This window comes from Manacus candei, unplaced genomic scaffold (assembly GCF_025592945.1).
Source record: "Manacus candei isolate 608988 ecotype Guabito, Panama unplaced genomic scaffold, ASM2559294v1 h1tg000284l, whole genome shotgun sequence".
Taxonomy (NCBI): domain Eukaryota; kingdom Metazoa; phylum Chordata; class Aves; order Passeriformes; family Pipridae; genus Manacus; species Manacus candei.
Window position 1 is genome coordinate 36,040 of NW_026138332.1, and position 10,837 is coordinate 46,876.

The 10,837-nt window shown below is 68.6% G+C and overlaps 2 protein-coding genes across 2 annotated transcripts; both read right to left on the reverse strand.

Moving 5' to 3' along the window:
* Positions 1-15: 15 nt before the first annotated feature.
* Positions 16-4,575, reverse strand: LOC127464861 (uncharacterized). Its single transcript, XM_051775316.1, has 3 exons — positions 3,041-4,575; positions 2,629-2,724; positions 16-51 (listed from the first exon to the last, which is right to left on the reverse strand). The coding sequence occupies exons 1-3, from the start codon at positions 4,553-4,555 to the stop codon at positions 16-18; spliced, it is 1,647 nt and encodes a 548-aa protein (XP_051631276.1). The 5' UTR covers positions 4,556-4,575.
* A 1,662-nt stretch (positions 4,576-6,237) lies between these two features.
* Positions 6,238-10,723, reverse strand: LOC127464856 (sterile alpha motif domain-containing protein 1-like; the record flags this gene model as incomplete). The annotated part of the gene is made up of 5 exons (XM_051775311.1): positions 6,238-6,347; positions 6,824-6,972; positions 8,962-9,037; positions 9,317-9,372; positions 10,625-10,723. Coding segments are annotated over 4 exons (380 nt in total), but the record flags the coding sequence as incomplete, so codon positions are not given.
* Between the last annotated feature and the right edge of the window lie 114 nt (positions 10,724-10,837).

The following is a 10,837-nucleotide window of genomic DNA, read 5'->3' on the forward strand; positions in this document are numbered from 1 at the left end:
GGACGCGGAGAGGCCTCACCGCCGCCGCCTCAGCCGGACCCGGAAGCGCGACTGAGGGGAAGGGGCGGGGCCAAGGGGGGGTCGTGTGGGGCGGAGCCAATGGGGAGCCGCGGGGGGAGCGGAGGGGGCGGGGTCGAGCGGCGTCGCGCGGGGTGGGGCCAATGGAGGGGTGGGGAGAGGAAAGGGGCGGGGCCTAAAGGAACGGGGCGGGGTTCAGGGGGGTGGGCGGGGCCTGTGGGGAGGGCGGGGCTGCTGCTGGTCCCAGTTCCAGGGGGATACTGGGCCGGGCTGGTCCCAGTTCCAGGGGGATACTGGGCCTCACTGGTCCCAGTTCCAGGGGGATACTGGGCCGGGCTGGTCCCTGATTCTGGTCCCAGTTCCAGGGGGATACTGGGCCGGGCTGGTCCCTGATTCTGGTCCCAGTTCCAGGGGGATACTGGCCCAGGCTGGTCCCTGATTCTGGTCCCAGTTCCAGGGGGATACTGGGCCGGGCTGGTCCCAGTTCCAGGGGGGATACTGGGCCGGGCTGGTCCCGGTTCCAGTTGGATACTGGGCCGGGCTGGTCCCTGAGTTTGGTCCCAGTTGGATACTGGGCCAGGCTGGTCCCCATCATGGTCTCCGTGTGCTGGGGCTGGACCCGGCCCATTCCCAGTGGATTTGGATCATTCCCAGTGGCTCTGGACCATTCCAGTGGATTTGGACCATTCCCAGTGGATTTGGATCATTCCCAGTGGCTCTGGACCATTCCCAGTAGATCCGGGTCATCCCCAGTGGATTTGGACCATTCCAGTAGATCCGAGTCATTCCCAGTGGATTTGGATCATTCCCAGTGGATTTGGACCATTCCCAGTGGATTTGGACCATTCCCAGTGGCTCTGGACCATTCCCAGTGAATTTGGACCATTCCCAGTGGCTCTGGACCATTCCCAGTGAATTTGGACCATTCCCAGTGGATTTGGACCATTCCCAGTGGATTTGGATCATTCTCAGTGGCTCTGGACCATTCCCAGTGGCTCTGGACCATTCCCAGTGGATTTGGACCATTCCCAGTGGCTCCGGGTCATTCCCAGTGGATTTGGACCATTCCCAGTGGCTCTGGACCATTCCCAGTGGATTTGGACCATTCCCAGTGGATTTGGATCATTCCCAGTGGCTCTGGGTCATTCCCAGTTCCGGGGGGCGTGGCCGGGGCTTCCCAGCGGAGACTTCCAGCGGGAACCAGTTCAACCAGTCCGACCAGTATCCTCCACCCCCCTCCACCCCTCTCCCTCCCCCAAATCCAAGGACGAATCCCGGGGCTCCATCCATGGCTTTATTCCCGGAGAAATGGGAACGACCCCCCCCCAAATCCAGGGGTCTCCCCCCAGTCCCGGGGGACTCCCGGGGGACCCTCGGGGAGAGCCCAGGCCCCCGTGCATGTCCCGGGGCACCCCAAATGGCCTCAAGGCCTGTCCAAAGGACCCCAAAAGCCCTAGGAACGACCCTGGGGAGCCTCAGGGAGAGCTCAGGCCCCCCCACATGACCCCGGGACACCCCAAATGGCCCCGAGGCCTGTCCAAAGGACCCTGGAACGACCCCGGGGGACAGCAGCCCTGTTTCCCAGGACAGAAATCCTGTGAGGTTTGGCTTTCAGGTGTAGTGTGGGGGACAGAAGCAAATCTGGTGGATTTTGTGGGCCAGCCTGGGTACTCCGTGGCAGCAAGAGCTTTCTGTCCTGGACCACCTGGGTCAACTGGGTCACCTGAGGGGACACCTGTGACTTGCCTGGACACCTGTGCCACCTGCCAGGACATCTGTGTCACCTGAGGGGACACCCTGGATCCCCCTCCGGGTCACCTGGGTCACCTGTGTCGCCTGCTTGGGGACCCGGCGCTGTCCCTGTGGCCACCTCCTGCCCCACGGGCAGTGTCCCCGCTGTCCCTAAAGGTGGTGGCACTGCCATCCCCTGTCCCCACGGGTGGTGTCCCCGCTGTCCCCTGTCCCTAAAGGTGGTGGCACTGCCATCCCCTGTCCCCACAGGCGGTGGCACTGTCCATCTCTTGTCCCCACGGGTGGTGGAACTGCCATCCCCTGTCCCCACGGGCGATGTCCCCGCTGTCCCCTGTCCCCACGGGTGGTGGCACTGCCATCCCCTGTCCCTGCGGTGTCCCCCCGTCCCTAAAGGTGGTGGCACTGCCATCCCCTGTCCCCACTGTCCCCTGTCCCCACGGGCGGTGTCCCCGCTGTCCCCACGGGTGGTGGCACTGCCATCCCCTGTCCCTGCGGTGTCCCCACTGTCCCCACGGGTGGTGGCACTGCCATCCCCTGTCCCCCACAGGTGGTGGCACTGCCACCCCCTGTCCCCGCGGTGCCCCCCCCCCCCGTGCCTTTGTCACTTTATGTCCCTTATTTGGACTAAAGAGACTCTTTTGGCGCCCGCGTGTGCGGGGACGGGGGGGGGGACACGGGGGTGGCACTGGGGACACGGTGGGGACACTTTGGAGACACGGGGGGTGGCACCTGGGGACACGGTGGGGACATGGGGATGGACTGGGAACACACTGGGGACACGGGGGTGGTGGCATCTGGGGACAGGGTGGGGACACGGGGACAGGCTGGGGACACGCTGGGGACACGGGGTGGTGGCACCTGGGGACACGCTGGGGACACGCTGGGTGGCACCTGGGGACATGGTGGGGACACAGGGACGGACTGAGGACATGCTGGGGACACGGGGGGTGGCACCTGGGGACAGGGGGGGGACACGGGGATGGGCTGGGGACACTTTGGAGACACGGGGGGTGGCACCTGGGGACACGGTGGGGACACGGGGATGGACTGGGAACACACTGGGGACACGGGGGTGGCACCTGGGGACAGGGTGGGGACACGGGGATGCGCTGGGGACACACTGGGGGACACGGGGGGTGGCACCTGGGGACAGGGGGGGGACACGGGGATGCGCTGGGGACACACTGGGGACACGGGGGTGGCACCTGGGGACAGGGGGGGGGACACGGGGATGCGCTGGGGACACACTGGGGACACGGGGGGGTGGCACCTGGGGACAGGGTGGGGACACGGGGATGCGCTGGGGACACACTGGGGACACGGGGGGTGGCACCTGGGGACACTGTGGGGACACGGGTCGCATGTGGGGACACACTGGAAACGTGGGGTGGCACTTGGGGACACGGGGATGGGCTGGGGACACTCTGGGGACACGCGGGGTGGCATGTAGGGACATGGTGGGTGGCACTTGGGACGCAGGGATGGGCTGGGGACACGCTGGGGACACGGGGGGTGGCACCTGGGGACATGGTGGGGACACGGGGATGGACTGGGGACACTTTGGGGACACGGGGGGTGGCACGTAGGGACATGGTGGGTGGGCTGGGGACACGGTGGGTGGCACCTGGGGACACGGGGATGGACTGGGAACACACTGGGGTGGCACTTGGGGACACGGGGACAGCTTGGGGACATAGCAGGTGGCACTTGGTGACACGGTGGGTGGCATGTGGGGACACGGGGATGGGCTGGGGACACGGGGGGTGACATCTGGGGACACGGGGATGGGCTGGGGACACGCTGGGGACATGGTGGGTGACACCTGGGGACACGGGGACAGCTTGGGGACATAGCAGGTGGCACTCGAGGACACGGTGGGTGGCATGTGGGGACACGGGGATGGGCTGGGGACACGCTGGGGACACACGGGGTGGCGCGTGGGGACATGGTGGGTGGCACTTGGGGACACGGGGATGGGCTGGGGGACACGTTGGGGACACTGGGGTGGCACCTGGGGACACGGGGACAGCTTGGGGACATAGCAGGTGGCACTTGGGGACACGGTGGGTGACATCTGGGGACACGGGGATGGACTGGGGACACGGGGGGTGACATGTGGGGACACGGTGGGGACACAGGGATGGACTCGGGACATGGCAGGTGGCACCTGGGGACACGGGGACGGGCTGGGGACACACAGGGTGGCACCTGGGGACACCAAGATGGGCTGGGGGACACTCTGGGGACACGGGGGGGTGGCACTTGGGGACACCAAGTTGGGCTGGGGACACGGGGGGTGGCACGTGGAGGGGTGGGGACAGTTTAGGGACACACCGGGTGGCCCAGGGGGTCGGTCTGGGGACAAAAGGATCAGTTTGGGGTCACTTTGGGACACGGGGGGTGGCCCAGGGGCCATTTTGGGGACACAGGGGACACTTCGGGGACATTTTGGGGCCACTTTGGGGTCACTTCGGGGACACTTTGGTGACATTTTTTGGGCCACTTTGGGACCCGGGGGGCACAGCGGACACTTTGGGGTCACTTCGGGGACACTTTGGGGACACTTTGGGGACACGGGGGCCCATTTGGGGACACGAGGGGTGGCACAGGGGACACTCTGGGGACACTTTGGGGACACGGGGGCCCGTTTGGAGACACGGGGGGGGGCACACGGGCCAGTTTGGGGACACGAGGGGTGGCACAGGGGACACTCTGGGGCCGCTTTGGGACCTGGGGGGTGGCACAGGGGCCACTTTGGGGCCACTTTGGGGCCACTTTGGGACATGGGGGGCACTTTGGGGTCACTTTGGGGGCACAGGGGACACTTTGGGACACAGGGGACACTTTGGGGACACTTTGGGGACACGGGGGGGGGCACAGGGGACACTTTGGGACACGGGGGGCACAGGGGCCACTTTGGGGTCACTTTGGGGCCACTTTGGGGCCATTTTGGGGCCACCCCCGAGCCCAGTGACAGAAACACAACTTTATTCTCGTTTCCCCCCCCCGAGATCGACACAAATGGGGGGGGGGGGGGGGGGGGGAGAGGATTTGGGGGGTCACGGGGGGGGGGTCACGGGGGGGAGGGGACACCCGGGGGGGGTCATTTGGGGGGGGGGGCGACCCCCGGGGGGGTATAAATAAAGGGGGGGGGGGGTTTAGTGCAAACGTCCCTACAAATAAATTACTAGTGGGGGGGGTGGGGTTTTTGGGGGGGGGGGGGTTTTTGGGGGGGGTCACGTGCCCCTCGTGGCGGGTCATGGGAGCACCGGGGAGACCCCCCCCCCTCAATTTTGGGGTGGGGGGGGGGGAAATATGCCTGGACCCCCCCCCCCCAGTGCATAAGTGGTTGCGGGGGGGGGTTTGTGAGGGGGGGGGGTTTGTACGGGGGGGGCTTGGGGGGGGGTCTGTGTGTGCGGGGGGGGCTGCAGGGGGGGGTCTCTGCACAGAGGGGGGGTCTCGAGGGGGGGCTGTAGGGGGGGGTCTCTGTGTACGGGGGGGTCTCTGCATGGGGGGGTGTCACGGGGGGGTCTCTGTGTGGGGGGGTGTCGGGGGGGGTCTCTGTATGGGGGGGTGTCGGGGGGGGTCTCTGCACAGGGGGGGCGTCTCTGTATGGGGGGTGTCGGGGGGGTCTCTGTGGACGGGGGGGTCTCTGTACAGGAGGGGGTTGTCGTGGGGGGGTCTCTGTATGGGGGTGTGTCGTGGGGGGGTCTCTGCACAGAGGGGGGTGTCAGGGGGGGTCTCTGTGTACGGGGGGGTCTCTGTACAGGAGGGGGTGTCACGAGAGGGGGTCTCTGTAGGGGGGGTGTCGGGGGGGGTCTCTGCACAGAGAGGGGGTCGGGGGGGTGTCTTTGGGGGGGTGTCTGCACGGGGGGGTGTCACGGGGGGGTCTCTGTACGGGGGAAGTGTCACGGGGGGGTGTCGGGGGGGGTCTCTGTCCCGGGGGGGTGTCACGGGGGGGGGTCTTTGCACACGGGAGGGGGGTCTCTGCCCAGAGGGGGGGTCTCTGCCCAGGGGGGTGTCACGGGGGGGGGGGGTCTCTGCACAGTTCGTCCCCCCCCCGCTTGTGAGAATTGGGGGAGTTGGGGGGGGGGTCACTCAGGTGCCATCAGGGGTGCGGGGACCCCCCCCCGCTGTAAGAATTTGGGGGGGGGTCACTCAGGTGCCATCGGGGGGTGCAGGACCCCCCCGCTGTGACAATTTTGGGGGGGGTCACTCAGGTGCCATCAGGGGGTGCGGGACCCCCCCCGGTGTGACAATTTGGGGGGGGGTCACTCAAGTGCCATCAGGGGGTGCGGGGACCCCCCCGCTGTAAGAATTTGGGGGGGGGGTCACTCAAGTACCATCAGGGGGGTGCAGGGACCCCCCCCCCACTGTGAGAATTTGGGGGGGGTCACTCAGGTGCCATCAGGGGTGCGGGGACCCCCCCGCTAGGACAATTTGGGGGGGGGTCACTCAGGTGCCATCAGGGGTGCGGGGACCCCCCCCCGCTGTAAGAATTTGGGGGGGGGGTCACTCAGGTGCCATCGGGGGGTGCAGGGACCCCCCCCCGCTGTAAGAATTTGGGGGGGGGGTCACTCAGGTGCCATCGGGGGGTGCGGGGACCCCCCCGCTGTGACAATTTGGGGGGGGTCACTCAGGTGCCATCAGGGGGTGCAGGGACCCCCCCCGCTGTAAGAATTTGGGGGGGGGTCACTCAGGTGCCATCGGGGGGTGCAGGACCCCCCCGCTGTGACAATTTTGGGGGGGGTCACTCAGGTGCCATCAGGGGGTGCGGGACCCCCCCCCGGTGTGACAATTTGGGGGGGGGTCACTCAAGTGCCATCAGGGGGTGCGGGGACCCCCCCTCTGGGACAATTGGGGGGGGGGGTCACTCAGGTGCCATCAGGGGATGCGGGACCCCCCCTCCGGGACAATTTGGGGGGGGTCACTCAGGTGCCATCAGGGGGTGCAGGACCCCCCCCCCGCTGTGACAATTTGGGGGGGGGGTCACTCAGGTGCCATCGGGGGGTGTGGGGACCCCCCCTCTGGGACAATTGGGGGGGGGGGTCACTCAGGTGCCATCGGGGGGTGCAGGACCCCCCCCGCCCCCTCCCCTCAGTGCGGGGGTGTCCCTGGGGGGGCGGCGGGGGGGGCGCGGGGGGGTCTCAGCCCGGCGGCGCAGAGCAGCAAACAGTCCTTGGGGGCACCGGCGGGGGGCACCTGGGGGGGCACAGGGACAGAGGGGGGGCACTGAGAGGGGGGGCACCGAGAGAGGGTGGCACTGTCACCGTGTCACCGTGTCACCTCCCCCCTCACCCCCCCCAGATGGTGACACCCCCTCCCCGTCCCCCCCCCCCAAATTGTTGGGGACACCCGGGTTGGGGTGGGGGGGCTTGGGGGCACTGCCAGGGGGTGGCACTGGGGGAGGTGACACTGCCAGGGGGTGACAGTGACAGCACAGGGGTGGCACTGGGGCAGGTGACAGCATGGGGGTGGCACTGGGGGAGGTGGCACTGCCAGGGGGTGACAGTGACAGCACAAGGGTGGCACTGGGGGAGGTGGCACTGCCAGGGGGTGACAGTGACAGCACAGGGGTGGCACTGGGGCAGGTGACAGCATGGGGGTGGCACTGGGGGAGGTGGCACTGCCCCCGGGGGGGGTGGCATTGCTGGAGGTGGCACTGCCAGGGGGTGACAGTGACAGCACGGGGGTGGCACTGGGGGAGGTGGCACTGCCCCGGGGGGGGTGGAAGGGCCTTGGGGACACTGCCAGGGGGTGGCAGGGCTGGAGGTGACAGCACAGGGGTGGCAGAGCCTTGGTGACAAAACAGGGGTGGCACTGGTGGAGGTGGCACTGCCCCCGGGGGGGTGGCAGGGCCTTGGGGGCACTGCCAGGGGGTGACAGTGACAGCCCGAGGGTGGCACTGGGGGAGGTGGCACTGCCAGGGGGGGTGGCAGGGCCTTGGGGACACTGCCAGGGGGGTGGCACTGGTGGAGGTGACAGCAGAGGGGTGGCAGTGGCCAGGGTGGCACTGGCATGGGTGGCAGTGCCAGGGGGTGGCAGTGGTGACAATGACAGTGCCAAGGGGTGGCAGGGGGTGGCAGGGGGTGGCAGAGGTGACAGAGGTGACAGTGGCACAGCCCACACATACCCAGAGCAGCAGCTGCCGGGACAGGGGTGTGGCACTGACAGTGGCAGGGGTGGCAGTGCCAAGGGGTGGCAGTGGTGACAATGACAATGCCAGGGGGTGGCAGGGAGGGTGACAGGGGTGGCAGTGGCAGGGGTGGCAGTGCCAGGGAGTGGCAGAGGGTGACAGAGGTGGCAGTGGCACAGCTCACACATACCCAGAGCAGCAGCTGCAGGGACAGGGGTGGCAGTGCCAGGGGGTGGCACTGACAGGGGTGGCAGTGCCAGGGGGTGACAGAGGTGACAATGCCAATGCCAGGGGGTGGCAGGGGATGGCAGAGGTGACAGTGGCAGTGCCAGGGGGTGGCAGGGGGTGGCAGGGGGGTGACAGTGGCACAGCCCACACATACCCAGAGCAGCAGCTGCCGGGACAGGGGGGTGGCAGTGCCAGGGGGTGGCAGTGACGGTGACAGGGGTGGCAGTGGCAGGGGTGGCAGTGCCAGGGGGGTGGCAGTGACAATGCCAGGGGGTGGCAGGGGGTGACGGTGGCACAGCCCACACATACCCAGAGCAGCAGCTGCCGGGACAGGGGTGACAATGGCAGGGGGTGACACTGGTAGGGGTGGCAGTGCCAGGGGGTGGCAGGGGTGACAGAGGTGACAGTGACAGGGGTGGCAGTGCCAGGGGGTGGCAGGGGGTGACGGTGGCACAGCCCACACATACCCAGAGCAGCAGCTGCCGGGACAGGGGGTGACAATGGCAGGGGGTGGCATTGGCAGGGGTGGCAGTGCCAAGGGGTGGCAGTGCCAGGGGGTGGCAGTGGTGACAATGCCAATGCCAGGGGGTGGCATTGGCAGGGGTGGCAGTGCCAAGGGGTGGCAGGGGGTGGCAGTGGTGACAATGACAATGCCAGGGGGGTGACGGTGGCACAGCCCACACATACCCAGAGCAGCAGCTGCCGGGACAGGGGTGGCAGTGCCAGGGGGTGGCAGGGGGTGGCAGTGGCAGTGCCGGGGGGCACAGGGTGACAGTGACAATGCCAGGGGGGTGGCAGGGGGTGACGGTGGCACAGCCCACACATACCCAGAGCAGCAGCTGCCGGGACAGGGGGCACCCCCAGGGGGGAGCGGAAAATCCGGGGGGGGCCCCCCCGGCCGGGCTGCGGAGAGAGCAGAGAGCGTCAGCCACGCCCACAGAGTGTAAGCCACGCCCACAGAGTGTAAGCCACGCCCACAGAGCGTCAGTCACGCCCCAAAGACCCCGCCCCCAGAGCGGCAGCCACGCCCTCAAACCGTCAGCCACGCCCTCAGACCCCGCCCCCAGAGTGTTAGCCACTCCCCCAGACCCCACCCCCCAAATAAACCCCGCCCCCAGACCCCCCAAAGCCCCGCCCCCCGATCCCAAAAAGCCCCCCGAACCCCCCCAAACCCCTCCTTACATCCGGCGGGGGCTCCGCGGGGGGGGCGGCGCTGGGGGTGGGAGACCCCGCCCCTCCTGCGAGGGAAATGAGGGGGGGGTCAGGGATGGACCGACCCCCCCCCAAAATACAGCGGGACCCCCCTTTGGGGGAGAGGGCGAAGCCTCGGGACCCCCCCAGATATCGGGACCCCCCTTTTGGGGAGAGGGCGAAACCTGAGACCCCCCCAAATATCGGGACCCCCCCTTTTTGGGGGGAGAGGGTGAAGCCTCGGGACCCCCCCCCAAATACCGGGACCCCCCTTTTTGGGGAGAGGGTGAAGACTCGGGACCCCCCCCAAAAATACACCGGGACCCCCCTTTTGGGGAGAGGGTGAAGCCCTGAGACCCCCCCCCCAAATATCGGGACCCCCCCCAAATATCGGGACCCCCCTTTCTGGGGAGAGGGCGAAGCCCCGGGACCCCCCCCAAATAGCGGGACCCCCCTTTTTGGGGAGACGATTAATCCCCAACCCCCCCTCCAAAAAAAAACCGGGACCCTCCTATAATATCGGGACCCCCTTTTTGGGGAGAGGGTGAAGCCCCAACCCCCCCCCCGGGGGGGTCCGAGGGATTTTGGGGGGGGGGGTCTGAGGGGTTTGGGGGGGTCCCGAAGGATTTGGGGGGGGGGGGTCTCAGGGATTTGGAGGGGGGGGTCTGAGGGGTTTGAGGGGGTCTGAGGGGTGTTTGGGGGTTGAGGAGGTTCCCAGGGGGCTCCCAAAGGATTTGGGGGGTCTCGAGGGATTTGGGGGGGGGGGTCTCAGGGGCGTTGGGGGGGGGGGGTCTGAGGGGTGTTGGGGGGTCCCGAGGGATTTGGGGGGTCCCGAGGGGTCGGGGTGGGGGGGGTCCTTGCCTTGCCGCGGGGGGGGGGTCCGGGCCCGGGGGGGGTCTGAGGGGTTTGGGGAGGTCCCGAGGGATTTGGGGGGGTCTCGGGGATGGGGGGTGGTCCTTGCCTTGCCGCGGGGGGGGGTCCGGGCCCGGGGGGGTCCCGAGGGATTTGGGGGGGTCTCGGGGGGGTTCAGGGAGGGGGGGTGGTCCTTGCCTTGCCGCGGGGGGGGGTCCGGGCCCGGGGGGGTCCCGAGGGATTTGGGGGGGTCTCGGGGGGGTTCGGGGAGGGGGGGTGGTCCTTGCCCTTGCCACGGGGGGGGTCCGGGCCCGGGGGGGGTCTGAGGGATTTGGGGGGGGGCTCGGGGGGTGGGGGGTGGTCCTTGCCTTGCCGCGGGGGGGGGTCCGGGCCCGGGGGGGTCTGAGGGATTTTGGGGGGGGGCTCGGGGGTGGGGGTGGTCCTTGCCTTGCCGCGGGGGGGGTCCGGGCCCGGGGGGGGTCACTCTGCAGCCGCCGCAGCTTCGCTTCCAGTTCCCGGTTGCGGCTCTCGGCCTCCTGCAGCCGCCTGGGGGGGGGCGGGTTGGGGACACCCCCGGGGACACCTCGGGGGACACCCGGGGGACACCCCCAGACCCCCCCCCGGGCCACCTCAGCCCCCCCCTCCTGCGGGTGCCTGTGG